At 38.0% G+C, this 27980-nt stretch overlaps 4 protein-coding genes and 2 long non-coding RNA genes across 6 annotated transcripts in view; 4 read left to right on the top strand and 2 right to left on the bottom strand.

Annotated features, from left to right (window-relative positions):
- Nucleotides 1-18253, top strand: part of LOC110970666 (cytochrome P450 2J6-like) — a 31245-nt gene extending 12992 nt beyond the window's left edge. The window contains exon 10 of the mRNA XM_051947140.1: nucleotides 17698-18253. Coding sequence (XP_051803100.1) covers nucleotides 17698-17706 — 9 coding nt within the window. The 3' untranslated portion in view covers nucleotides 17707-18253. The remainder of the gene's footprint in view (nucleotides 1-17697) is intronic.
- On the top strand, nucleotides 112-7423 carry LOC110970667 (cytochrome P450 2J6-like). Its single transcript, XM_051947139.1, has 9 exons — nucleotides 112-446; nucleotides 2668-2833; nucleotides 2922-3074; nucleotides 3738-3898; nucleotides 4037-4213; nucleotides 4312-4450; nucleotides 6408-6595; nucleotides 6694-6835; nucleotides 6930-7423. The coding sequence occupies exons 1-9, from the start codon at nucleotides 255-257 to the stop codon at nucleotides 7103-7105; spliced, it is 1494 nt and encodes a 497-aa protein (XP_051803099.1). The 5' UTR covers nucleotides 112-254; the 3' UTR covers nucleotides 7106-7423.
- LOC127533615 (uncharacterized) lies at nucleotides 6991-27980 on the bottom strand. The gene is made up of 2 exons (XR_007941376.1): nucleotides 27102-27980; nucleotides 6991-7070 (listed from the first exon to the last, which is right to left on the bottom strand). It is a non-coding gene; the product is annotated as an uncharacterized LOC127533615 (long non-coding RNA).
- On the top strand, nucleotides 10961-18253 carry LOC110970663 (cytochrome P450 2J6-like). Its single transcript, XM_051947138.1, has 9 exons — nucleotides 10961-11295; nucleotides 13579-13744; nucleotides 13829-13981; nucleotides 16209-16369; nucleotides 16512-16688; nucleotides 16787-16925; nucleotides 17013-17200; nucleotides 17295-17436; nucleotides 17531-18253. Exons 1-9 carry the CDS (start codon nucleotides 11104-11106, stop codon nucleotides 17704-17706), a joined length of 1494 nt encoding a protein of 497 aa, XP_051803098.1. The 5' UTR covers nucleotides 10961-11103; the 3' UTR covers nucleotides 17707-18253.
- On the bottom strand, nucleotides 17308-26882 carry LOC127533616 (uncharacterized). Its single transcript, XR_007941377.1, has 2 exons — nucleotides 26793-26882; nucleotides 17308-17362 (listed from the first exon to the last, which is right to left on the bottom strand). It is a non-coding gene; the product is annotated as an uncharacterized LOC127533616 (long non-coding RNA).
- LOC110946367 (cytochrome P450 2J6-like) lies at nucleotides 22459-27136 on the top strand. The gene is made up of 9 exons (XM_051947142.1): nucleotides 22459-22828; nucleotides 24523-24688; nucleotides 24773-24925; nucleotides 25644-25804; nucleotides 25948-26124; nucleotides 26223-26361; nucleotides 26449-26636; nucleotides 26725-26866; nucleotides 26961-27136. Exons 1-9 carry the CDS (start codon nucleotides 22637-22639, stop codon nucleotides 27134-27136), a joined length of 1494 nt encoding a protein of 497 aa, XP_051803102.1. The 5' UTR covers nucleotides 22459-22636.

Genomic DNA, 27980 nt, shown 5'->3' with positions numbered 1-27980 from the left:
AGGTTTTGCTCTTGCTAGGTTACATAATATATGCCAAAGGGGAACAGGGTGTGGTTAAATAAGCCGCCTATCACAGGCACCTTTGTGTACACTCTGAGAGCTTTTTTGTCCCCCGTCTGTCCTTTATGGATTAGTTTAAATCAGGCATGAACGGGCTTTTTTAGGGAACTGCAACACCAATTTTTCAAGTGACAACGTAGAAAATCTCAAAAGCACAGACAGTCCTCCTGGCTGCTGCTGTTAATCATCTAACCATGTGGCCTTTTAATTTTTTGCTGAGTTTTGACCTGAAGGGAATTTTTCTGTTTGTTCTTCTGTTCATTCTAATCGCAGACTACCTTAAACACAGGAATCCACCAAACTATCCTCCAGGACCACGGGGTCTACCCATCGTGGGAAATTTCTTGAGTGTGGATGGAAAACACCTCCACAATTATTTTACCAAGGTAATGACTGATGTACAGATTTCATCATAAGGGGTTTGTTGCATTACATTTTTTTTCTTTAAATTTAAATGTGAGATCATTTAATATTTCTCATGTTTCTCATTTTTCTCAAAAGACTTTAGCACAGTTGTTCAAGATTACATCATGGAAAATAATAACAGTCCTTCAAAAAAATAAGCCACAGCAGTTATTTTAAATCAGTTCACCAAAAAAAGAACAACCTTGCATCATTCACTTTGGGAAAATGTGCATTCAGATTCTAGATAGCAGCTTTAATGCAGACACCAACACACATCTGGTTTTCTGATTGTACAGTTACAGTTGTGAATGAAACCTTACATGCACCTGTAAAGACCATGTATATCAAAGCATATACAGCCATGGCCATAAGTTTGGACACAAGTACCATGACGCTTGTGAATCTTAGAAAATACCACAAAATTGTCACTTACAATATACTTATGTTCTGTAATAGACATCAAAACAGACATAAGTCATGCTGTGTCCAAACTTATGGCCATGGCTGTATATTGTAAGTGACAATTTTGTGGTATTTTCTAAGATTCACAAGCGTCATGGTACTTGTGTCCAAACTTATGGCCATGGCTGTAGTTTAGTTTCTATGATATAATCATTGAAATTTATGTATCTTTGCCACACACACAATTAAAAATCCAACTACGAAACGATCATATATTTTGGATCTTTCATTGATTCATTACAGCCTTCTGAGAAAATGACAAACTCTGCTGGACAAAAATATAAATAAAGCAACTTGCATTGTCAGTTTTAATCATGTAGAAAGTTGTTTTTATCAAATATACTAAATAGTAGAGTCATTTTTGGGGGTTTCATGACCAACCTCTCCAAACCGTTTTTTCTTTATGGATTTGGCATTCTAGACCATTTTGAAGGAAAATTAGCTCCTATATACCTGCCAAAAATGACGGCTAACTTTTTTACAGCCCAAAATTCAAAATGACTGCCAAAGTCGCTGCCACTGCCTATATCTCAGTAACTAATTGAGCTAGGAGGTTGATTTTGGTGTCTAGACATAGGTTTTTGGGGTCAAGCATTCCAATACTGCCATTGCTTTACTTGTAAAATATGTCCATTACAACGAAATCCAATATGGCCGCCAATATGGCCACCGGTATACATTTTTTTGTTTCTCGACTACCATGTGGCCTAGAAAGCTGTTGCTGGAGTCAAAACAGAGGTTGTGGGGCTCAAGCTATCTTTTCATGTCAACTGTAGTCTGTTAAACTGATTACATAATCAAGAAATCCAAGATGGCCGCCGGCTGCTATTTTCAAATGCAATGAAATTCATCATATCTGGCTCCAAATGAGCTAAAATGACCTGTGAGGTGTCATTTCTTGCTATTCTCACCCTGATATTAATGCGCAGTGGCCATTACTGTCCAGATCAACATCAATTTTGAAATGGCCACCGGCCGCCATCTTGGATTACACTACAAATTTGATATCGCTAACAAGTTTTTTTTTTTCCACATCTTGACTGGTACAGTTTACTTAAAAGTCCAACCTTACTTCACTTCATCACCACACCATTTTTTTTTACTTAAGTCCAACTTCAATAGTCTGTGACATCACTATCACTACTGGAGTCACTAACACTGCATGAGTCACTATCAATGTAGTCACTGCATGAACTCGCACTAGCAGAGTCACTCTGTGCTTCATCGCCGCTTTCATCACTGTTAACGTCTGTGTTCGGCTTGGGCGGTTTTGGCATGGACAATGGAAGTGGGGGTTCTGTCGATCGTACAGGTAGACAAAACCTGTTGACCAGATGCCATCCATGTCCTATCAGTGAAGGGTGTGGATTGCTACCAAGAGTGCCTAGATGATGTGAAAATGGCCAAAGGACAATTAACCAGATTTTTGCATTGCTGTCTGTATATTTTCGACTCATCACATTGTGTCATATTTCTAGAAGACTTAGAAGAAAAGTATGAAATGCATGATTGTATTTTGCAACAAAGATGTGTCGTTTTCAATTATTCTATCACAGAAATTTATGAGTTATACAGGTAATTGGACACTTAAGACTCCCTTGATATGTCTAATTTTTACAAGTGCAAGTCCACTTTTGTTCAAAACTGTACAAAAGAACAAAAGAACACAATTGTAATTTTTTTTGGAGGACTAATGTAGTCGTATGTTGTAATTCACTGGTACTTGTTTCTTGTCCACAGCTGCAGAAGACCTATGGGGATGTATTCAGTGTCCGCCTTGGTGGTGAAAATTGGGTGTTTGTGTCTGGATACAAGATGGTGAAGGAAGCCGTAGTGGCACAGGCTGACAACTTTGTGGATCGACCATACAGTGCAATGTCTGACAGGATATACTCAGGAACCACAAGTGAACAAAATCTCTGTTCCTTGTCACATTCTCTACAGAAATTAGTTGCCACAAATTCTTCTTCACATCCGGATGTTTGTGCCTGTAGGTGGTCTGTTCCAGAGCAATGGTGAAATATGGAAGAAACAGCGACGCTTTGCTTTGTCAACCTTACGCACCTTTGGAATGGGCAAAAACATCGCAGAACAGAGTATCTGTGAGGAGCTCCGACACCTGCAGGAGCAAATAGAGAAGGAAAAAGGTGATTTACAATAAGTACAACACAGGATCATTATGCTGTTCCTCAGTAAAAATCACTACATTTTTTTTGGCTCTACAACTAGCTTAACAAATGCTCCAGGGAACAGCTGGTTTGTTGTGTTTGGCAGGATTTAATCGCGAAAACATTGCTTTTTTTCTTGTAAAACTACAAGCAAAGAAACCTTTGAAAATACTACACAATATCTCCAGTACATCAGTAGAGAAAAGCTACATCAAGGAACATAAAATATAAAAAATACAGCAGTTAATACATGCACCTGTGTTGTAACTACCAAACACTAATGCATCCATTAATTAACTCAAGAAATAGTCACAGAAACATGTTAGAATTGTAAACAGCTGATGACTTACGATTGAAGTCGGATTGCAGACTTTAAGGCACAGGATGAAGAAGACCGATTCTCTGTGATTCTGACTGTGATCGCATCATATAAAAAGAACTTCCTGAGCAGTACTTCCTGTTCCTATTAGCTCACTTTCTAGTGCCGTTTAACTGCTGCAACCACCAGGTGGCATTAAAAAACTGATTGAACTGATTCTAATACAATGATAAGTCTGCACAAGTGGCAGCAACAGCCAGCAGGCAAAATGGCCTTTTACTTGTTTATTTGAATATTTCAAGCAGTGGTCTCCTCTTCTTCAGGTGGACCTTTCAGCCCAGGAACCCTTTTCAGCAATGCTGTATCCAACATTATTTGCCAGCTGATGATGGGGAAAAGGTTTGACTACAGTGACCACAACTTCCAGATCATGCTTCAGTATATCTCTGAGACCCTTCGCCTGCAGGGAAGCATATGGGGTCTAGTGAGTCCCTAATTAACTCTGGTATTACTGTAGAAATCAGTTCTCTGTAAGTAACTGAGAGATGTGGTGGTTTACAAAAGATGGAAATTATAATTAAATAATAAATGTTTCTCTCATCATCTGTTTTATCCTGAGTAGCTCTATGACTCCTTCCCTGGAGTGATGAAGTACCTGCCAGGTCCTCACAATAAAATCTTCTCCAGTTCAAAAGTCATCGAAGACTTCATCGGTCAGGAAGTAAACAGGCACAAGAAGGACCTGGACTGCAACAATCCTCGAGACTACATCGACACTTTCCTTATTGAGATGAAGAAGGTAAGCGGAAAACTGCTTCTCACATATTGCACCGTCATGTCCATTTCTGTCAAGCTACCACTCACTTACCCATTATCCTTTTCTGTATTTCTAAACAGTACAAAGAGAATGAGCTGGGCTTCACTGAAACCAATATGGCTCTGTGCTCTCTGGATCTGTTCCTGGCTGGAACAGAAACAACCTCCAGCACTCTGCTGTGGGCTTTGGTTTACCTCATGAAATGCCCTGAGATCCAAGGTAGGTGACATGTTGGGCTCTGCAAGAAGATATAAAATAGCAAGGAAACTATGGTTCCAGTACTAAATTCTGACAATCCTGGTGTTTAAAAGAAATTTAGTTTCCGATGTTTATCATCTTAAAGAACAATGTCAGCATTTGCTAATATTACCAAAAGCAAAACACATCAGGATAACGGGATGATTGTTTGCTTTGCAAGTGTTTGGTTATAAATCAAACCATTAGACTGTTGAAATTTGGACATTATTATGGTGAAACATTCACAAAGATAAGACAATTCAAAAAATAGTTGTCTAAATATTATGTGGTGGTGCCAGAAATTTTGTGAAATGGGTCAAAAAACATAAATTATGGCTCACAGGCAGCAGTTATGATAATGGGCTGCGATCAAAATACTTTTCTATGTATAGAGGGACCAGGCAGGGCTGCCCTTTATCACCTCTTTTATTTGCATTAATTATTGAACCACTGGCAGACGTCATTAGAATGGTGCCTTCTATATATGGTTTACTGATAAATGTGTGTCATACAATAACATTATATGCTGATGACTTGCTGCTGTTCTTATCTAATCCAGTCGTGTCAGTCCCATATCTCATTAGGATCAATGATCTGTTCAGTAAATTTTCTAGATATAAGATTAATTTTAACAAATCAGAGGTTATGGCTCTTGATAGTTTTATTGACATGCCTAATACTATGCCATCCCTTTTAAGTGGTCTCCCTCAGGTTTTATATATTTAGGTAAAGCTAATTTTGTTAATTTAGAGTGACGGAATGCACTCCATGTCTCGTGGCTAGGAAGAATAGCATTGATAAAAATGAATGTGCTACCGAGGCTACTTTATCCCATTCAAATGATTTCAATATATAATAGCATCGGCGTCAGTTTAGGGGGGGACGGTGGGGATGTGTCCCCCCCACTTTTTGTCAGGGGTCATTTTGTCTCCAACACATTCAAATTCTTCACATGTAAGCCGTTGTAAACCCAGTTATTTTCAGCAGTATAGAAAATTCCGACGCTCCTGAACGCACCATCCGCACTCAGCCGAGAGTTGCGCAGACATGCAGCACACCTTCATGAGGTTAAAAAAAACGTGCAGATGCTAAATTTGCGCCCGTGCCAAGTGGAAGCTCCGACCAGAGGCGTGCAGGGGCAAAATTTCGGCCCGGGAGAATTAGTACTATAGCGGCCCACAGACCCCTTTACCCGTATGTACCGATAGCTCAACAGGTTGAGCCTCTGCCTGTGGTTCGGTGGTTGTGAGTTTGAACCCAGCTTGTGGCATTTTGCCGCTGTTCTTCGACATTTTCTCAAAGTGCTGTGGTCTCCATCCCCCCCACTTTTCAAAACAAATTGACGCCCTTGTATAATAGGGTACTAAAAGATCTAAATAGCTGGCTAACTTCATTTGAATAAATCCTAAACTAGACTGAAAATGGCAATCCTGCAGCATCCAGGTTCTATAGGTGGCCTGGACCTCACAAATCTCAAAACATACCAGCTGTGTGTTCACTTGAGGTTCATATCCAAGTGGGTAAAGGATGAAACATTCTTTATTTGGCTGGACATTGAATACTCATAAATAAAATCAAAATACAGACTACAGGATCTGCCATTTTTTGTAGATTTCAAAAGCATTAGGGATAGTTGTGATAATCTACTAACAATAAATGCTCTGAAAGCAGGGCAACCAATCTGTCATCTGGAAGAAAGACTCAAGTTAACTTCTGGGTTTACAGCAGTACTTAACAATATGGAATTCTTGCCAGGTTTGTTGGATCCCAACTTCCACCAGTGGGATTGTGTTTTCATTGATGTCATTGTGTTAAAATCTGAAAACCCTATAAATATATTATTTAAAAAAACCAAAACATTATGGCTTAAAATGAAAGAGACTGTCTGCATTACTTATGAATTTAGGTTAAAAAAAAGTCATTGTATTTATTTCTACAGAGAAAGTTCAGGCTGAGATAGACAGAGTGATCGGACAGAACCGCCAGCCCTCCATGGCTGACAGATCAAACATGCCCTACACCGATGCTGTCATCCATGAGATCCAGAGGATGGGAAATATTGTTCCACTCAATGGACCCAGGATAGCTGCCAAGGACACAACACTGGGTGGTTACTTCATTCCAAAGGTTCATTTATTTTACAATCATTTAAAGTGCTAGTAATTAACCAAATGTTGCAGCGTACCTCAGTGTTGTCCTGTGTGGATTTTGGTTATTTTTTTCAGGGTACGTCCTTGATGCCATTCCTGACCTCTGTGCTGTTTGACAAGAAAGAATGGGAGACTCCAGACACCTTCAATCCAGGACACTTCCTAGATGCTGAAGGGAAGTTTGTGAAGAGAGAAGCTTTCCTGCCTTTCTCTGCAGGTACAGACCACCACATTCACATTTAACAAATTAACACATAATATAAACTCTCATCCAAAGATTTTAAACCTGTGTATCTTTGTTGACTCTTCAGGGAAACGTGTGTGTCTTGGAGAAGGCCTCGCCAAGATGGAGCTGTTCCTGTTTTTGGTGGGTTTACTGCAGAAGTTCTCTTTTTCTGTTCCTGATGGAGATGAACTGACAACCGAAGGCATTACTGGAGCTACTCGTGTACCTGTTCCCTTCAAAGTTCATGTCAAGGTCCGCTGAATTATGCAGCATCTCATGATGCACAAATCACGTCTAGCAGGGAAGATTGAGCAAAATGGTTTAGCAGATAAAGTTGTAATCTGAGCTTTTTTATTCTCATGTGATTACATTCTGTGAGGAGGACCTGTTCAATCTTTTAAATTCTACACAGAATTTTGAGTGACAGACTCATCTTTACATAAAATTCTTGTATTATTAGCACTATTGGCAACAAATTCTACGCAAGGATATTGTAAACATGCCTTTTGTAAAATAACAATGAAGCTGTACTATTTTTGTATCAATCAGTGACATAAATTGAAGAGATGTTGCATTTTATTTTAGTTGTCTCTGTTCATATCATTTATACAAAAATGATCCACCACACTTTCCTCCATATATATTTCTGCATATTTAAGAAAACATCTTCAACGCTGAATCTCAACAGCCTCACATTTACTAAGTGAAGCTGACAGCACTGAGGCATTTCCATGTTGTCTTTTAACTGATTCTAGAACGTCCTGTTGAACAACCTCAGCATGTTTGACTGGAAAATAAATAGCTGTTCAGCTCATGGACATAAATGAAGTTATCACAATGTCATTGTTTACCTTAGACTTAACCCATAAGAACCCAGACCCGTTTTTCCTTAAAGGACTTAATGAGTTAAGGCCAGACATAAAACTTTACAGGAAGAGACTGTGGCACTCAAAGTGCTTGTTACACTGGTTTCACCGTGGGTTCTTATGAGTTAAAACAGAATGACTCATGACTACTGTGCTTGAATTCCATTTTGAGTTACTTGTACTTTACTTAAGTATTTCCATTTTCTGCTTTTTTCTGCTTATTTTTTATACTTCTACTCTACTATTCAGATGCACATATTGTCTCATTTATTCTACCGCATTTATCCAACAACTTGCGTTACGAGTTAATTTACAGATTTGTATTCATACTGCAAAACATAATCAACAAATAAATGATGGTGTCATATTGAATAAAATAAAATAATATTGGCCCCACAATATGAGACTGGAGATGGGAGATAGGAAACTGCACAGCAGAAAAAACTTTATAATGTAGTTAACTCCCCTTTATCTGCTCCAACATCAACGTGATAAACACTTTGTGCTGAATTACGTCTCTTATCAGGGTCAGATGCTCGTCAACAAGCCACTCATTCTCTGAGTCCACAGCTTGCTGATGTTTATAGGAACGTGTTCTGTGCTCGTCTTGGAAGACAAAAAACAATGTTTTGTCTGGGAAGGAAGCTGTGGTGATACAGACTTTCACTTGGAGTAAGAATTTTACTGTTTTTTAAGAAGAATTTTGTGAAATGCAGAAAGTCATTTACAATGTAATTCTGAATGAAGGAAATGCAATGGAAAAGTTGAAAAAAAATATCATCAGATGATGCAGCCCTAATGGGGTTTATTAGGCCTCAGACACTTTGTTCCTTATTATATCATAATAATATTGTTATTTATTATTCTATATGGACTCCTACCTCTGTGAACTGGAGGTGAAGTATTGGCGGCTGGACGAGCTCATGGTCAGAGAGGAGAGCCAATCTCAAGTCAGACAGTCTTGGGTGAGGCTAAGAACAGGATGCTGTAGCTGTGTCTTTGCAAAATAGAGACTGAAGGGAACTTTCAATGCCAATGATGAAAACTTTAATATTACAATGACTAATTCACCCCTCCAAAAAAAAGCAGCAAATAACATCTGTGGCTTTGTGATCAAATCTTTACAAATAAAAGAGACAAACATAATTTGAAAATCGGTGCTAAACACAAGAAGCTTGCCTGTACTTTGTAAAATCAGATTATTCACTAGCAGTATGTTGCTCTTGCACAACTTCATCAAACCAATTTTGTCATTTTTAGTTCATCCACACCAATCCATCTCAAAACATGAACATTTGGAGAATGGACATCTCCATCTATCGTTGCTGATGGATATTGCAGAAGATGTGCATACAGTAGAATACAGGTCAGCCACTACCAATCGAGATGCAACCAAAACCATTATTTTTAAAATCATCTGTCTTTGTCTTTCTATGCTAGCTCGCTGACATTGCCACAGCGAATACCAGATTCACATTAAGAAAAAAAAAGACATTAATTCTGAAATATCCATCATCATTTCCCACCCACTCACATGCACTGCATCGTTTCTTTTGTGCTGTTGTTCACATTTCGACCATTCTTGACGCTCTACTCGATGGCACAGCAAGATTTGCTTTATATGCTGTATTGTTTCTTGGGCTGGACCTGAATATCCGAATATTTGGTCGTTATGTGGTATCCGAATACTAATTTTGAGATCCAGATATTCAGACTCCCGCCCTTGGACAACGAATATTCGGCTCGTCACTTCATCTCCCACCCCCACGTCAGACGCTCTCACGCGATCCGAATATTCAGCTTTTCCCTTTGTCTCTGTCCCCCCACCATCGGACAATCGGAATATTCAGATATTCATCATTAATTGGGGCCGAATATCCGAAGCGCAGAAATTGTTATTCGGGTCAGCCCTGATTGTTACAGTCATCTGATTTAAATATTTCACTTGTCGACTATCAGTTAGATTGTGTAATAATTCAGCATCAGTATTAAAACTCCATTTGAGCATACATTTCCTACATATAAAAGTTGGTGGAGAATGCAGGCATACATTTAAACTGATTTGTGAGCAAAAACATAGTTGTGTGTAGTTTACTTTTTGTAACTTGGTCATAAGCGTAGTGGGCAGTTTTATGTGAGATCCAGAGACATTTGAATCTTTTCTCCTGTGGGCGCATAGTAGCGATACACAGCCCGAACCTCGTTAAAATAATACAACTGTAGTAAATCCAACAGAGGACCTTTGGGATGTGGTGGAACATAAGATTTACATCATGGATGTGCAGCCAACAAATCTGCAGCAACTGCGTGATGATATCATTTTGGAACAATCTCAACAATTTGGAACAATGAAATCTCTGAGGAACATTTTCAGCACCTAATTGAAAGTATGCCACAAAGAATTAAGGAAGTTCTGAATGCAAAAGAGGGTCCAACCTTTTACTAGCAAGGTGAGCCTAATAAAGTAGCCAGTGAGTATGAATAACTGGACTCGTTTAAATATTAAGATAAAGTCCATGCAATATTATGCAAAATACCAGCTTGAGTCAGTTATATAATTAAGGCAACAATATAATTAGACAGAGGTTCTTAAAAATGTCTACATCAAAGACAATGCAATATAAATATAAAATATTATATATAGGTTAGACTTTTGATTGCAAATGTTTTAACCAGTCAGTCCACATCATAAATACCAAATATTTATCCATTTTCAGGATTTTTTCCTTTTAAATGCTAGTTTGTTTACATGATGACACTGTTAAAAAAAAAAAAACACATACACAAAAAATAGACTAAAACATAATAAAAATCATGCATATAAGTGCTAGCTTAAAATCGTGAAAAACATGCATGCTGACAGATGATTATTTTCTGAACAATCTGAGATTAGAAAGTTTTCTTTGATAAGTTAGAGTCCATGTAGTGTTTGCTATTCTTTATTATTCCCATCAAAGTTTTTACACTCTGATTACCCTACCACCTTATATTGCTGCAGAAAAAAATTTAAATATAGGATCACTTTGAACAAAAAAATATTTTTTTTTCAAACTTGAAGAACTTTCATTGTCAGTTTCAGAGTTTACTGGAGTTCTGCTCATTGTCAGCAGGTCACATGACTAGCCCCAGTGCTAGGTACTGATATTGCTAGGTTACATAATATGTACACAACAAAGGTCTTGGTTGTCAAAGGGGAATACGCTGTGGTTGCATAAGCCACCTATCACAGGTGTCTTTGAGTACTCAGTGGCATTTTTTCAACTGTCTGTCTTGAACGGATTAGTTTAAATTAGGTGTGGACCGCCTTTTTAAAGGACCTACAACACTAGTTTTTCAAGTGATGACAGACAATCTCAAAAGCACAGACGATCCTCCTGGCTGCTGCATCTAACCATGTGGCTTTTTAATTTTTTGCTGAGTTTTGACCTGAAGGGACTATTCCTATTTATTCTTCTGTTTATTCTAATCGCAGACTACGTTAAACACAGGAATCCATCAAACTATCCTCCAGGACCACGGGGTCTACCCATCTTGGGGAATGTCTTGAGCGCGGATGGAAAAAACCTCCACAATTATTTTACCAAGGTACTGAGTGATGTGTATTTCCTCGTAAGGGGTTTGTAAGCATTGCAGATAAAAATATAAAGTCATATTACTTCTTAATGCATCCATTATTAATTTTTACTTTACATTTAAATGTTACATCATTTTGTTATGTTGTGTTTTTAACACTGATGATTGCTCTGCATCTTTTCATCAGGTGTAAATTCTCCTGAGATATTCTGATAAATGTAGGCAATTGATGAGATCAGTTGAATAGAATTAAGTTAAAGACTTCATGATATTTCTTAAAAGAATTTAGCACAATTGTTCAAGATGTAAGCATATGTGGAAAGTAACAACAATCCTTTAAAAATTAAAGACTACCATGTGTATCATAGCAGTCTTGAGTTTCCAAAAAGTCTTACAACTCCTCATTTTCTATGATGAGATCATTGAAAGTTGTGCATTTTTTTCACAAAATAACAAAAAACAAACAAACATACATTTTGTTTCTTTCATAGATTTTCCATAGGTCTTCTAGCCTAGCCACGCTAGACAATCCACGGCAACAAATTTAATTCTCTGCCAGGGTGGGTCTAGTTACCCTCCATAAGGCTCGAGGCTGGATTCTCCTAAAACTGGCCGGACCAATCACCATGAAGTGTAGAGCCAGAAGGCGGGCGTAACGAAGTGACGACAGAGGCGCTACGATTCTGACAGAAACAACCGGCGCACAATAAACAGTTATCTTTCGACTCGGCTTTGGCCACAGCCCTTAAAGATTTGAAGCTAAAATTCAACTTGAAAGATAAACAAAGGACAGCACTTAAGTGTTTCATTGAGAAGAAAGACGTATTTGGACTTATGCCGACGGGATATGGCAAATCCTTAATTTTCCAGTTGGCTCCGCGGCTCCGCTGGTTGGGAAGCTAATGGGACTTAGCCACACAATCCGCCGGTGCTCTCGGAACCACGTCAGCCTATTCGTTGCACTGATTGGTTGTATACCTACCCAATTGCTGCAGAGGGATTTGATAGACAACCGTTTAGCCCGCCTCCCTCCCTGTCGAGCTTCCCTAGACCCTTGTGCCGTCAGAAACATGGGATCTAGCATGGCTAGGCTATAGGGCTTCTGGAGATACAGCAAAATCGGCTGGTCAAAAATATACAAACAGCAACGCGCATAGTTTTAGTTTTGGTGATGCAGAAAGTTGTTTTAATCAAATTTACTTTGTGTCATGGCCTCTTAACTCCATGTGAGTGATTACAATTGACTACAGCTGCTGACTGCTCTGAGCCATTTTAAATAGAGCCCATTTGATCCATTCATTAGAATCAACCACAAACGCTACAATGAGAAAGTTTGAGGAGCTCCGCACAGATCTGTAAAAAACAAATAATTTCCTTAAACAGGAAGGTCACTTGGACTCATTTCAATATGTTTGGAGGAAAGACAGTGACAACTTTAACCCCAAGAACACCAAACCTACAGTCAAGCATGGTGGTGGTAGTATTATGGTCTGGGGCTGCTTTGCTGCCAGTGGACCTGGTGCTTTATACAAAGTAAACTGAATAATGAAGAAGCAGAATTACCTCCACATTTTTTAGGAAAACCTAAAATCATCAGTCAGAAGGTTGGATCTTCAACACAGTTGGGTTCCAGTAAGACAGTGACCACAAACATACATCAAACATATAGAAAAAATGGCTAAGTAAGACAACAATTAAGCTTTTAGACTGTTCTCCTCAAAGTCCTGATTTAAACATCATCAAGAACTTGTGGACTGTGCTGAAGAAACAAATCTGTCAAACAGCTAATAAATTTACTTTAACTGAACCAATTCTGTCAAAAGGAGTGGCCAAAAATGCAACTTGTAGATAGCTACCAAAACTACCTAGATGGTGTGAAAATGGCCAAAGAACAATTAACCAGATGTTTGCATTTCTGCATGTTTATTTTTGACTCAGCAGATTTTGTCATATTTCCAGAAGACCTATAAGAAAAATATGAAAGCACCAAAATGCATGATTTGTTGTTGTGACAAAGATGTGGGGTTTTCAATGATTATATCACAGAAAATTAATAATTAAAAAAGTAATTGGAAATTCAAGACTACCTTGATATACACAGTCTTTACAAGTGCAAGTCCACTTTTGTTCAAGTCTGTAAATGTAAATTCTGACAAGTGAACACACCTGGCAACCCATTTGAAATGGTAGACTATTCCTGTCTCTTTGGGCGTTGGTGTTTTTTGTTTTTTGTTTTTTTGTATGACTAATGTAGTCATGCGCTGTGGTTCATTGGTATTTGCTTCTTGTCCACAGCTGCAGAAGACCTATGGGGATGTATTCAGTGTCCGCCTTGGAGGTCAAAATTGGGTGGTTGTGTCTGGATACAAGATGGTGAAAGAAGCTGTAGTGGCACAGGCTGACAACTTTGTGGATCGACCATACAGTGCACTTGCTGATAGGATATACTCAGGAACCACAAGTGAACAAAATCTCTGTTCCTTGTCACATTCTCTACAGAAACTGCCTTGAGTTCTTCCTCATCTCTGCATGTTTGTGCCTGTAGGTGGTCTGTTCCAGAGCAATGGTGAAATATGGAAGAAACAGCGACGCTTTGCTTTGTCAACCTTACGCACCTTTGGAATGGGCAAAAACATCGCAGAACAGAGTATCTGTGAGGAGCTCCGACACCTGCAGGAGGAAATAGAGAAGGAAAAAGGTAATTTACAATAAGTACAACACAAGATCATTCTCACTAAAAGTCACTACATATTTTTTAGCTATACAGCTAGCTTAACAAATGCTCCAAGGAGCAGATGGTTTGTTGTGTTTGGCAGGATTTAATCAGGAAAATAATGCGTTTTGTCTTGTAAAACTGCAAACAAGCACAAAATACAAAAAAAGTAATCTTTGAGAATATCACACAATATCTGGGTCATTCCAGAATTGGAGGACGATTTAGGCATCCTAACCTTTGAAAAATCGACCCTTTATTTGATCATTTTCTGTCATGTATTTAAGAAAACCAGGTAGTAAGCCATCAAATAATGTGATTTGTCCAGCTCAAAAGTTACACTTTTTATGAAATGTTTTATTTGATGTGCCCCATGCATAGTGCAATCCTGTTATGAATACTCAGGAACCTGAAAAAAATATAATTTTTTCAAAAATGTTTAATCAGTCCTTTACCATTAAATAAAGAAGGCCACATTCACATTGGATAATCATTTAATTTCAGTTAAGACTTGACCTCTATTAATTTAAACAACTTTTGAATTCTGGCATGCCCAACTTTTCAATATTTGCATGTTTTTTTGTTTGTTTTTTGTATTAAATTGCAAATATTTTCTCAAATCCATTACATTTCTGTAGAAATTAATTAAAACATTTTAAAATGTCTGTTGTAAATAATCTTAACATGAACATTAAAGAGTTGAGTTCATGTTCAGTTGATAATCTCATCCAGGTGGTTATTGCAACATTGACATACTTTTGCTATCTGGTGGTAATAAAAGAAACAAGTACTGTAGTAATTTATATTCCAGAAAACATAGTAATACATTTAAATAAGACAAGTAAATTATGCTAAATTATACAGACACATTTCATTTTACTATAGATAATTGGTTGTCCCTTATGAGCTGTCTGAAGGAAATGCAACCCTGTTACTCTAATTACAGTAACAGGGTTGCAAGTAACAGGGTTGCAAATCAATGCTAATGTTAGCTTTTTTTCAGGAATAGATGCTAGCTGAGGAATATAACGTTATTGTTAGCATCAAGGACAGACTTAGTTATATTAATAAATAAAGAAAACTTTGAATTAATTATTTCTTATTATGATAATATGAGTAACAGGGTTGCGTTGGTGAGAGTGACACACTCAGTGAAGGCTTAAAAGATTGGCAAAATATGAAAGACAGAAGAGAGAACTTACCTTTGGTCTGCCCATAGTGTCAGTATATGACTTGATGTCACTTCCTCTGTGTCAGGTGACTCAATGTTTTTCTTCTTCTTCTGCCATTCTAAATAGGTTTTGGTAACAGGGTTGCGCGCATGTTGTGGGACACAACTTCAATGCATCATTACTATTATTTAAAATATGTTGATGATGAAGTTAATTGATTTAACGATTACAAGAGACACATATCAACAATATCATACAAAAAAAGGGTATTTAAAGGTTTTTTTTAATGGTTATATTTGATGTGGAAGTTTGCCATCAAGAAGGTGGGACAAAAGAAAAATATAATTTTGGGGGTGTTTGAGATCTATTTGGTATTTTGAACAATATTTTGGAACACATTTTCCTACAACTATATTTACATTTAGTCTCAGAACAAGTATAATTTACACAACAAGTGCATGAGTTAGTGTTTTGTGCTTAGACTATTCGAAATTTTAGGGGTGGGACAGCAAATGTCGTCCAATTCTGGAATGTCCCACCTCTAATACATCAGTAGAGAAAAGATTACTGACATACACTCATGAACAGATGCTTAAAGCTATGTCAAGAACATAAAATATGAAAATACCGCAGTTAATACTATTGGCATATGCACCTGTTGTAACTACCAAACACTAATGCACTCAACACAAGAAATTCTCACAGAGACATATTGATGTAACTGTAAACAGCTGATGACTTATGATTGAAGTCATTTTCTGGACTTTAAAGACACAGGATTAAGAAGACCGATTCTCTGTGATTCTGACTGTGATTGCATCATATGGAAAAGAACTTCCTGAGCAACACTATTGGTTCCTGTTCGCTCACTTCCTTTCTAGTGCGTTTAACTGCTGCAACCACCAGGTGGCATTAAAAAAGTGATTGAACTGATTCCAATACAGTTATAGTCCTGCACAAGTGGCAGCAACAGAAAACAGACAAAATTGCCTTTTACTTATTTATTTGAATATTTCAAGCAGTGGTCTCCTCTTCTTCAGGTGGACCTTTCAACCCAGGAACCCTTTTCAACAATGCTGTATCCAACATTATTTGCCAGCTGGTGATGGGGAAAAGGTTTGACTACAGTGACCACAACTTCCAGCTCATGCTTCAGTATATCTCTGAGAGTATTCGTCTGGAGGGGACCATATGGGGTGTAGTAAGTCAACAACAATCAATACTCTGGTATTCCTGTAGGAGTCAGTTCTCTGTAACTGACTGAGAGATATGATGGTTTACAAAAGGTGTAAAATTTGGATTTTAACAAATATTTCTCTCATCATCTGTTTTATCCTGAGTAGCTCTATGACGCCTTCCCTGGAGTGATGAAGTACCTGCCAGGTCTTCACAATAAAATGTTCTCTAATTACGACATCATCCAAGACTTCATCGGACAGGAAGTAAACAGGCACAGAAAGGACCTGGACTGCAACAATCCTCGAGACTACATCGACACTTTCCTTATCGAGATGAAGAAGGTAAGTGAACAACTGCTTTACACATATTGCACCGTCATGTCCATTTGTGTCAAGCTACCACTCACTCACCAAGTGTCTTTTTCTGCATTTCTGAACAGTACAAAGAGGGTGAGCTGGGCTTCACTGAGACCAATCTGGCTCTGTGCTCTCTGGATCTGTTCCTGGCTGGAACAGAAACAACCTCCACTACTCTGCTGTGGGCTTTGGTTTACCTCATGAAATACCCTGAGATCCAGGGTAAGTAATGTTTGGTTGTTAATGCCAGTTTAAAATAGTAGTCACAGTACTGGTATACATGTTTGGTTTATCAATTTACTTCTACAGAGAAAGTTCAGGCTGAGATAGACAGAGTGATCGGACAGAACCGCCAGCCCTCTATGGCTGACAGACCAAACATGCCCTACACCGATGCTGTCATCCATGAGATCCAGAGGATGGGAAATATTGTTCCACTCAATGGAGCCAGGATAGCTGCCAAGGACACAACACTGGGTGGTTACTTCATTCCAAAGGTTCATTTACTTTACAGTCATTTAAAGTGTCAGTAATTAACCAAGTGTTGTAGCGTACCTCAGTGTTGTCCTCTGTGGATTTTTTTTTTCCCAGGGTACAACCTTTATGCCATTCCTGACCTCTGTGCTGTTTGACAAGAACGAATGGGAGACTCCAGACACCTTCAATCCAGAACACTTCCTAGATGCTGAAGGGAAGTTTGTGAAGAGAGAAGCATTCCTGCCTTTCTCTGCAGGTACAGACCACCACATTCACATTTTACAAATTAACAGCTAATATAAACTCTCATCTAAAGATTTTAAACCTGTGTATCTTTGTTGACTCTTCAGGGAAACGTGTGTGTCTTGGAGAAGGCCTCGCCAAGATGGAGCTGTTCCTGTTTTTGGTGGGTTTACTGCAGAAGTTCTCTTTTTCTGTTCCTGATGGAGATGAACTGACTACAGAAGGCATTACTGGAGTTACTCGTGTACCTGTTCCCTTCAAAGTTCATGTCAAGGTCCGCTGAATTATGCAGCATCTCATGATGCACGAATCACGTCTAGCAGGGAAGACTAAGTAAAATGCTTTAGGAGATAAAGTTGTAATCTGAGCTTTTTATTCTCAAGTGATTACATTCTGTGAGGAGGACCTGTTCAATCTTTTAAATTCTACACAGAGTTTTGAATGACAATCATTTTCACGTAACAATATCCTTGAGTTTGCATTATCGACAGCAAAATGTATACAATATCGTAAACATACATTCTGTACAATAAAAATAAAGCTGTACTATTTTTGCAACAATGTAACAATTACGTAAATTAAAGGAAATGTAGTTTTTTATGTTACTTGCTTCCATTTATATTATGTTCAGAAAAATGATCCACCAAATCCAAATTCTACACAGAATTTTGAGTGACAATCATTTTTGCAGAATATTCTTGTATTTTTAGCGCTATTTATAACAAAATGTTTCCAGTGATTTTGTAAACATGCCTTTCTGTAAAATAACAATGAAGCTGTACTGTTTTTGTAACAATCAGTGACATAAATTGAAGAGATGTTGCATTTTATTTAAGTTGTCTCTGTTCATATCATTTATACAAAAATGATCCACCACACTTTCCTCCATATATATTTCTGCATATTTAAGAAAACATCTTCAACGCTGAATCTCAACAGCCTCACATTTACTAAGTGAAGCTGATAGCACTGAGGCATTTCCATGTTGTCTTTTAACTGATTCTAGAACGTCCTGTTGAACAACCTCAGCATGTTTGACTGGAAAATAAATAGCTGTTCAGCTCATGGACAAGAATGAAGTTATCACAATGTCATTGTTTAACCTTAGACTTAAAACAAAATGACTCAAAACAGAATATTTTATATTTATAGTATAAAAAATGCTTATAAAAGTGGTTCAATATCAACTCAGTACATTTACTCGAGTACTGTGCTTAAATTCCATTTTGTTACTTGTACTTTGAGTATTTCCATTTTCTGCTCATTTATACTTTAACTGTACGACAATTCAGATGCACTTATTGTCTCATTTATTCTACCACATTTATCCAGTAACATGAGTTACTAGTAAATACACAGATTTACATAGTACAAAATATAATCAACAAATAAATGATGGTGTAATATTATAGATTAAAATAAAACTTTATTGGCCCCACAATGGGAGATTCACAAGCTGCACAGCAGAAACATTTTAGAATGTAGTTAACTCCCCTTTATCTGCTGCAACATTAAAGTGATGAACACATAATGCTGAATTATGTCTCTTATCACAGTCACATACTCGTCAACAAGCCGCTTAATCTTAATCCACAGTTTTCTGGTGTTTATGGGAACATGTTCTGCGTTCGTCTTGGAAGACACAAAACAGTTTTTTGTCTGGGTAGGAGGCTGTGGTGATACAGATTTTTACTTTCAGTCAGAATTTTACTTAAAAATAAAGATGATTCTTGTAAAATGCAGAAAGACATTTACAATAAAAGTTTGAATTCAGGAAATGCAATGGAAAAGGTTAAAAAATCATCAGATGATGCGGTCCTAATGAGGTTTATTCGGCCTCAGACACTAAATTCATTACCATATCATAATAATATTGTTATTTGTTATTCGATATGAACTCCTACCTCTGTGAACTGGAGGTGAAGCTCTGCAGGTTGGATGAGCCCACAGTCAAAGGAAAATTGTTTGGCACAAATAATCTTCTTTAATATATCATTTAACAGCAGAAAAACACAGAAAAATATCAAACTATTCTGTTTGTCAGGATTTTGTGTCTATATTGTGCTCACATATTGTCTGCTAAACTGTGTTCACTAACATGAGCAAAAAACTGAGGAAAAATAATTGGAGCATCCACCTGATGACCCAACGATGCCACAAAGTTGTCCAGCCAGTCGTCCCCTGGTGGACGCCCAGGGCCGGACTGGGAAAGAAATTCAGGCCGGGAGATTTCCAATCAGTCAGGCCACTTCCACCACCGCAAGGGTTGTGTCACATGGGATAATGCACCAAAATTTTGTTTTTTTCCTTCCAAAAATATGCCTTTTACAGTTATGTTATAGCAATTACAACACTACTAAACAGACAGTAAGTCTATTAAACACAACCATAACGACAGCTCCATACAGTCCAGTACTTTTCTCTTCTGTAATCTCTTCACTACCCTCCCCAATTTTTCCAATCTTTTCCTTTTCCTATTATTTATATAACATGTGGAATTAAAAATATATATATTATTTTGTCAGCAAATCATTTAGATGTCAGCTGGTCATAGCTAATAGTATATGCAAACACCAATGTTCATTTCATAACTGTAAATTGTAAGTCAACTGCCTACCCTACCTAAAGAGGGGGTCTCAAACGTTTTCAGGCTTCCTGCAACCCACCTGACACCTGTGGATCTTATTTGGGCCAGACTCACCATATTTTGTGCTTTAAAATTAGCATTACATTTCCATCACCATGTAAGAACACCTTTACACAAGAAACATGCTCAAATTAAATATGGTAAAACTTAATTCATTTTAAATGCTATACAAAGTCTCTCTCTCTCTCTCACACACACACACACGCACACACACTTAACCAAAAAAAACAGCAAATGAACATCTGAATCCACATACAGAACAGGCAAGCACAACCAACCACCACACTGACAAAAACTGTAGAAGATGCTTCCAATTACTGTAATATACACTGTAGAATGCATAGTACATGTATGATTCATCACTGGATCATAACATATTTGCAGAAATTCTTCCAAGTAGAGCAACTGTGTACAGTACATGCACTATATAGCCAACCATATCTTCTTAACCTGTCCTGTTGTAACAATGGCAATGCCAGATATACCAAAATGGCAAATGCATCAGCAGCAGTACATAGATAATATATTTTATTTATCCATCCCTTGGCTTATGATACTGGGATCCCTATAATTCAAGGTTGGAATATACACAGGTGACTTGTCTAGTAACTATATTATGTTTTGACTATTGAGAGACAAACACAACAAACCACCACAGCACTGCAGCAGACAGAAGGCAAAAGAAATCTACAATGTGGAATAAAGCTTCCTTTGACAACCAGTAGTGAAGGTTGTTATTGTTGCTGTTAGAATAAAGCAAAGTCCATAGAAAGACAAACGGTGTGTGAGTGTGTACTTCATCGTGTTAAAAGGGTGAGGGTCTAACTCTGAGGGTACAAGTGACCCTTTGCTAAGCCCCTCCCACAAAGGGCTACTGTCCAATCCTTGGTTAGAAACCATTAAAATGCACAGGAGGCCTGTCAAGCTTTAAAAAAAAATCAATATGCCTAAGCTGTGTGCATACAGCACTAACAAGTCTAACAGTCAATATTTGAGAAGTTTGGAGGGTGGTGTGTTTTTTTGTTGGCCTTTCCCAAGCCCAAGATGCAAACAGAAAGATGCTGAGTGTGGATAGAGCCTAAGAACACCTGCATTTGTTCTAAAGTAAGGTGTTAACTATCATGAGCGCTATGTGTCAGGTAAGATAATGTTAACAAACTAAGATGCTTCAATAGCAGGTTACTTCTGTTAAACCCTGAGCCATTGAGATATGTGAACAAGAAATATGTGTAACAGAAACAAGTTCTGACATACTGATATATTTTAGCATTTTGTGAATGGCCACCAAAGAAATGGGCAAACACAATGACAATGAAAGACAAATTAAAATTAATTTCAATTTAAACAGAACATATCGACTTACCCTTCTCTACAAGAACACTGTTGTTCTTGGTTTAATTGTTTTGATTTCACTTTAACTCTGCCAACATTTGATTTGATGTGTTTCTCTCTGAAACATACTGGAGACCTTTTCTGGCTACTTCTTTCTGAAGTATCTGAAGAATCTGTTCAGATATTTGAATAACACTCATTGATTTCACTCAAAACTCCATATTTCTCATTCAAGAAGGGAAAGCTTGACAGGCGTAGCAACAGTAACCAAGGGGGCGTGGCTTAGCAAAGTGTCACTTGCAACTGACAAAATGAAACAAAGTTTTCTAATATAGCCAAGCAAATCAATAATATACTAATCATTTTTTATTATATTTTGGCCTTTGAAGTCTGATGATGCATTTGTGAGAAGAACCGACCGTTTGTAAACTTACTTGAAGTAGCAGCATCATTTATTTTCAACTGTACACTGCTGGACCTAGGTGGGGGTTGATGAAACATGTGTGTTATTTTATAACACTTTGGCCCTTCCTCCTCGAGCAACCTTTTTGTCAAACTCTGCTTTTAAAATTGATTACTGATGTGCATGTTTTCATCAGGTGTGAATTCTCCTGAGACATTCTGATAAATCTAGGCGATTGATTCGATCAATTGAACAGAATTAAGTTAAACACTACAGGATATTTCTCAAAGCATATGGCGATGCCGAGAGGAACTGTGGTATTGCATTAAGGAATACCACAGTGGCAGAGAAGTATGTTATGGTGGTGCAGGACATGTATGAGGGCTGTAAGACACACTACTATAAGAACACTTTCACAAAGTGAGGTTTGCATAATATGTCCCCTTTAACAGTCCAGAGCAATGGAGAGTATGGAAAAGATAGGTGAAGAAACATGTGCAAGCAGGTTGGAACAGGTGGACAAAAGTGTCAGGTATGATACAACAGTATCAGCAAGAATGAAAGGAAATGTGTACAAAACAATGGTGAGACCAGCAATGTTCCATAAAATGTGCACAACAAAGGTCTTCGTTGTCAAAGGTAAATACGCTGTGGTTGCATAAGCCAGGTGTCTTTGTGTACTCAGTGGCATTTTTTCAACTGTCTGTCTTGAACGAATTAGCTTAAATTAGGTGTGGACCGCCTTTTTAAAGGACCTACAACACTAGTTTTTCAAGTGATGACAGACAATCTCAAAAGCACAGACGATCCTCCTGGCTGCTGCATCTAACCATGTGGCTTTTTAATTTTTTGCTGAGTTTTGACCTGAAGGGACTATTCCTATTTATTCTTCTGTTTATTCTAATCGCAGACTACGTTAAACACAGGAATCCACCAAACTATCCTCCAGGACCACGGGGTCTACCCATCGTGGGGAATGTCTTGAGCGCGGATGGAAAAAACCTCCACAATTATTTTACCAAGGTACTGAGTGATGTGTATTTCCTCGTAAGGGGTTTGTAAGCATTGCAGATAAAAAATATAAAGTCATATTACTTCTTAATGCATCCATTATTAATTTTTACTTTACGTTTAAATGTTACATCATTTTGTCATGTTGTGTTTTTAACACTGATGATTGCTCTGCATCTTTTCATCAGGTGTAAATTCTCCTGAGATATTCTGATAAATGTAGGCAATTGATGAGATCAGTTGAATAGAATTAAGTTAAAGACTTCATGATGTTTCTTAAAAGAATTTAGCACAATTGTTCAAGATGTAAGCATATGTGGAAAGTAACAACAATCCTTTAAAAATTAAAGACTACCATGTGTATCATAGCAGTCTTGAGTTTCCAAAAAGTCTTACAACTCCTCATTTTCTATGATGAGATCATTGAAAGTTGTGCATTTTTGTCACAAAATAACAAAAAACAAACAAACATACATTTTGTTTCTTTCATAGATTTTCCATAGGTCTTCTGGAGATACGGCAAAATCGGCTGGTCAAAAATATACAAACAGCAACGCGCATAGTTTTAGTTTTGGTGATGCAGAAAGTTGTTTTAATCAAATTTACTTTGTGTCATGGCCTCTTAACTCTATGTGAGTGATTACAATTGACTACAGCTGCTGACTGCTCTGAGCCATTTTAAATAGAGCCCATTTGATCCATTCATTAGAATCAACCACAAACGCTACAACAGGAAAGTTTGAGGAGTTCCGCACAGATCTGTAAAAAACAAATAATTTCCTTAAACAGGAAGGTCACTTGGACTCATTTCAATATATTTGGAGGAAAGACAGTGACAACTTTAACCCCAAGAACACCAAACCTACAGTCAAGCATGGTGGTGGTAGTATTATGGTCTGGGGCTGTTTTGCTGCCAGTGGACCTGGTGCTTTATACAAAGTAAACTGAATAATGAAGAAGCAGAATTACCTCCACATTTTTTAGGAAAACCTAAAATCATCAGTCAGAAGGTTGGATCTTCAACACAGTTGGGTTCCAGTAAGACAGTGACCACAAACATACATCAAACATATAGAAAAAATGGCTAAGTAAGACAACAATTAAGCTTTTAGACTGGTCTCCTCAAAGTCCTGACTTAAACATCATCAAGAACTTGTGGACTGTGCTGAAGAAACAAATCTGTCAGACAGCTAATAAATTTACTTTAACTGAACCAATTCTGTCAAAAGGAGTGGCCAAAAATGCAACTTGTAGATAGCTACCAAAACTACCTAGATGGTGTGAAAATGGCCAAAGAACAATTAACCAGATGTTTGCATTTCTGCATGTTTATTTTTGACTCAGCAGATTTTGTCATATTTCCAGAAGACCTATAAGAAAAATATGAAAGCACCAAAATGCATGATTTGTTGTTGTGACAAAGATGTGGGGTTTTCAATGATTATATCACAGAAAATTAATAATTAAAAAAGTAATTGGAAATTCAAGACTACCTTGATATACACAGTCTTTACAAGTGCAAGTCCACTTTTGTTCAAGTCTGTAAATGTAAATTCTGACAAGTGAACACACCTGGCAACCCATTTGAAATGGTAGCCTATTCCTGTCTCTTTGGGCGTTGGTGTTTTTTTTTTTGTTTGTTTTGTTTTTGTATAACTAATGTAGTCATGCGCTGTGGTTCATTGGTATTTGCTTCTTGTCCACAGCTGCAGAAGACCTATGGGGATGTATTCAGTGTCCGCCTTGGAGGTCAAAATTGGGTGGCTGTCTCTGGATACAAGATGGTGAAAGAAGCTGTAGTGGCACAGGCTGACAACTTTGTGGATCGACCATACAGTGCAATGGCTGATAGGATATACTCAGGAACCTCAAGTGAACAAAATCTCTGTTCCTTGTCACATTCTCTACAGAAACTGCCTTGAGTTCTTCCTCATCTCTGCATGTTTGTGCCTGTAGGTGGTCTGTTCCACAGCAATGGTGAAATATGGAAGAAACAGCGACGCTTTGCTTTGTCAACCTTACGCACCTTTGGAATAGGCAAAAACATCGCAGAACAGAGTATCTGTGAGGAGCTCCGACACCTGCAGGAAGAGATAGAGAAGGAAAAAGGTGATTTACAATAAGTACAACACAAGATCATTCTCACTAAAAGTCACTACATATTTTTTAGCTATACAGCTAGCTTAACAAATGCTCCAAGGAGCAGATGGTTTGTTGTGTTTGGCAGGATTTAATCAGGAAAATAATGCGTTTTGTCTTGTAAAACTGCAAACAAGCACAAAATACGAAACAAGTAATCTTTGAGAATATCACACAACATCTGTAATACATCAGTAGAGAAAAGATTACTGACATACACTCATGAACAGATGCTTAAAGCTATGTCAAGAACATAAAATATGAAAATACCGCAGTTAATACTATTGGCATATGCACCTGTTGTAACTACCAAACACTAATGCACTCAACACAAGAAATTCTCACAGAGACATATTGATGTAACTGTAAACAGCTGATGACTTACGATTGAAGTCATTTTCTGGACTTTAAAGACACAGGATTAAGAAGACCGATTCTCTGTGATTCTGACTGTGATTGCATCATATGGAAAAGAACTTCTTGAGCAGTACTATTGGTTCCTGTTTGCTCACTTCCTTTCTAGTGCGCTTAACTGCTGCAACCACCAGGTGGCATTAAAAAAGTGAATGAACTGATTCCAATACAGTTATAGTCCTGCACAAGTGGCAGCAACAGAAAACAGACAAAATTGCCTTTTACTTACTTACCGGTATTTGAATATTTCAAGCAGTGGTCTCCTCTTCTTCAGGTGGACCTTTCAACCCAGGAACCCTTTTCAACAATGCTGTATCCAACATTATTTGCCAGCTGGTGATGGGGAAAAGGTTTGACTACACTGACCACAACTTCCAGCTCATGCTTCAGTATATCGCTGAGAGTATTCGTCTGGAGGGGACCATATGGGGTGTAGTAAGTCAACAACAATCAATACTCTGGTATTCCTGTAGGAGTCAGTTCTCTGTAACTGACTGAGCGATGTGATGGTTTTACAAAAGGTGTAAAATTTGGATTTTAACAAATGTTTCTCTCATCATCTGTTTTATCCTGAGTAGCTCTATGACGCCTTCCCTGGAGTGATGAAGTACCTGCCAGGTCTTCACAATAAAATGTTCTCTAATTACGACATCATCCAAGACTTCATCGGTCAGGAAGTAAACAGGCACAGAAAGGACCTGGACTGCAACAATCCTCGAGACTACATCGACACTTTCCTTATTGAGATGAAGAAGGTAAGCGGACAACTGCTTCTCACATATTGCACCGTCATGTCCATTTCTGTCAAGCTACCACTCACTTACCAAGTGTCTTTTTCTGCATTTCTGAACAGTACAAAGAGGGTGAGCTGGGCTTCACTGAGACCAATCTGGCTCTGTGCTCTCTGGATCTGTTCCTGGCTGGAACAGAAACAACCTCCAGCACTCTGCTGTGGGCTTTGGTTTACCTCATGAAATACCCTGAGATCCAGGGTAAGTAATGTTTGGTTGTTAATGCCAGTTTACAATAGTGGTCACAGTACCAGTATACTGGTTTGGTTTATCAATTTACTTCTACAGAGAAAGTCCAGGCTGAGATAGACGGAGTGATCAGACAGAACCGCCAGCCCTCCATGGCTGACAGACCAAACATGCCCTACACCGATGCTGTCATCCATGAGATCCAGAGGATGGGAAATATTGTTCCACTCAATGGAGCCAGGATAGCTGCCAAGGATACAACACTGGGTGGTTACTTCATTCCAAAGGTTCATTTACTTTACAGTCATTTAAAGTGTCAGTAATTAACCAAGTGTTGCAGCGTCCTTTAGTGTTCCTCTGTGTGGATACCCCCAGGGTACATTCTTGATGCCATTCCTGACCTCTGTGCTGTTTGACAAGAACGATTGGGAGACTCCAGACACCTTCAATCCAGAACACTTCCTAGATGCTGGAGGGAAGTTTGTGAAGAGAGAAGCATTCCTGCCTTTCTCTGCAGGTACAGACCACCACATTCACCTTTTACAACTCAACAGATAATATAAACTCTCATCCAAAGATTTTAAACCTGTGTATCTTTGTTGATTCTTCAGGGAAACGTGCATGTCTTGGAGAAGGCCTCGCCAAGATGGAGCTGTTCCTGCTTTTGGTGGGTTTACTGCAGAAGTTCTCTTTTTCTGTTCCTGACGGAGATGAACTGACAACCGAAGGCATTACTGGAGTTACTCGTGTACCTGTTCCCTTCAAAGTTCATGCCAAGGTCCGCTGAATTAGGCAGCATCTGTGGGGAATATTCATTTCAACCTATCTATCAAACAATCATGTTTTAATTCTATCTTTAGTTATAATCCATTTAATCATAAATCATCATTTGATCACATCCTGTAACCAATTATATATCAGTGTGCTTGCAACTTGTATTAACCCTATAATCAAATATATTAAAGTGCTTATGAATGCATGTTTGAGTTCTAGCTCATAACCTGGAAAAAATGTTGATCTAAGCAGGTTGTGCAGGTTTCAACGTCTAACCTAAAGGAAAGTGTGTTTAAGGTAAATGCTTCATGCTCCACTTGACTAAAAGGCTTGCGGTTACAACTGACCTTTCAAAGAGCTGAGGGGAAAACTCTCCCCCTCGCTTCAAACTGACAAGCTGAAATAAGAATAACATCTAGGATGGCAGTTTAGCATGGACCAAGGGCGTAGGTTTGGTCTCAACATTGGTAGGGACGATATAACAGCATAACCTGCATGTACACTTTTTGCTGGGGACGGGACATTAATAAGACCAAACAGATTGGGTGAACGGGGGTCAGGGCTACATTTCTCACAAATATGAACCTAATTAATTGATAAGCTAAATGATCAATGCAAAATAAATCTGTATTGGTTCAGGTGATACACCATTCGATTCAAATCTTTGTTTTCAAAAACTACTAAAGAAACATTTTGAAAACTTCCAGAATAAATGTCTCGATTTTATTAGCAAATTTAAATTGCAATATTTGAACATAACTTAATTTATATTAACATACACAATAAATACATGCTCTAGCCTTCTTTCCTTCCAAACAAGGCCGTTTACAAGAAGAAAAGCAGCAGCATGTGTTTTT

The sequence above is a fragment of the Acanthochromis polyacanthus genome, chromosome 4, assembly GCF_021347895.1.
Source record: "Acanthochromis polyacanthus isolate Apoly-LR-REF ecotype Palm Island chromosome 4, KAUST_Apoly_ChrSc, whole genome shotgun sequence".
Taxonomy (NCBI): Eukaryota; Metazoa; Chordata; class Actinopteri; family Pomacentridae; genus Acanthochromis; species Acanthochromis polyacanthus.
This window is presented reverse-complemented; position numbering and strand designations above follow the sequence as displayed.

Bases quoted from the DNA above. Each gene is read 5' to 3' on its own strand.
- LOC110946367 (XM_051947142.1), top strand. From the start codon at position 22,637: ATGTGGCTTTTTAATTTTTTGCTGAGTTTTGACCTGAAGGGACTATTC. The intron at 26,637-26,724 runs GTTCATTTACTT...GGATACCCCCAG, and splicing joins GTGGTTACTTCATTCCAAAG to GGTACATTCTTGATGCCATT. The intron at 26,867-26,960 runs GTACAGACCACC...TTGATTCTTCAG, and splicing joins ATTCCTGCCTTTCTCTGCAG to GGAAACGTGCATGTCTTGGA.
- LOC110970663 (XM_051947138.1), top strand. From the start codon at position 11,104: ATGTGGCTTTTTAATTTTTTGCTGAGTTTTGACCTGAAGGGACTATTC. The intron at 16,926-17,012 runs GTAAGTAATGTT...TTACTTCTACAG, and splicing joins GAAATACCCTGAGATCCAGG to AGAAAGTTCAGGCTGAGATA. The intron at 17,201-17,294 runs GTTCATTTACTT...TTTTTTTCCCAG, and splicing joins GTGGTTACTTCATTCCAAAG to GGTACAACCTTTATGCCATT.
- LOC110970667 (XM_051947139.1), top strand. From the start codon at position 255: ATGTGGCCTTTTAATTTTTTGCTGAGTTTTGACCTGAAGGGAATTTTT. The intron at 4,214-4,311 runs GTAAGCGGAAAA...ATTTCTAAACAG, and splicing joins TCCTTATTGAGATGAAGAAG to TACAAAGAGAATGAGCTGGG. The intron at 6,836-6,929 runs GTACAGACCACC...TTGACTCTTCAG, and splicing joins TTTCCTGCCTTTCTCTGCAG to GGAAACGTGTGTGTCTTGGA.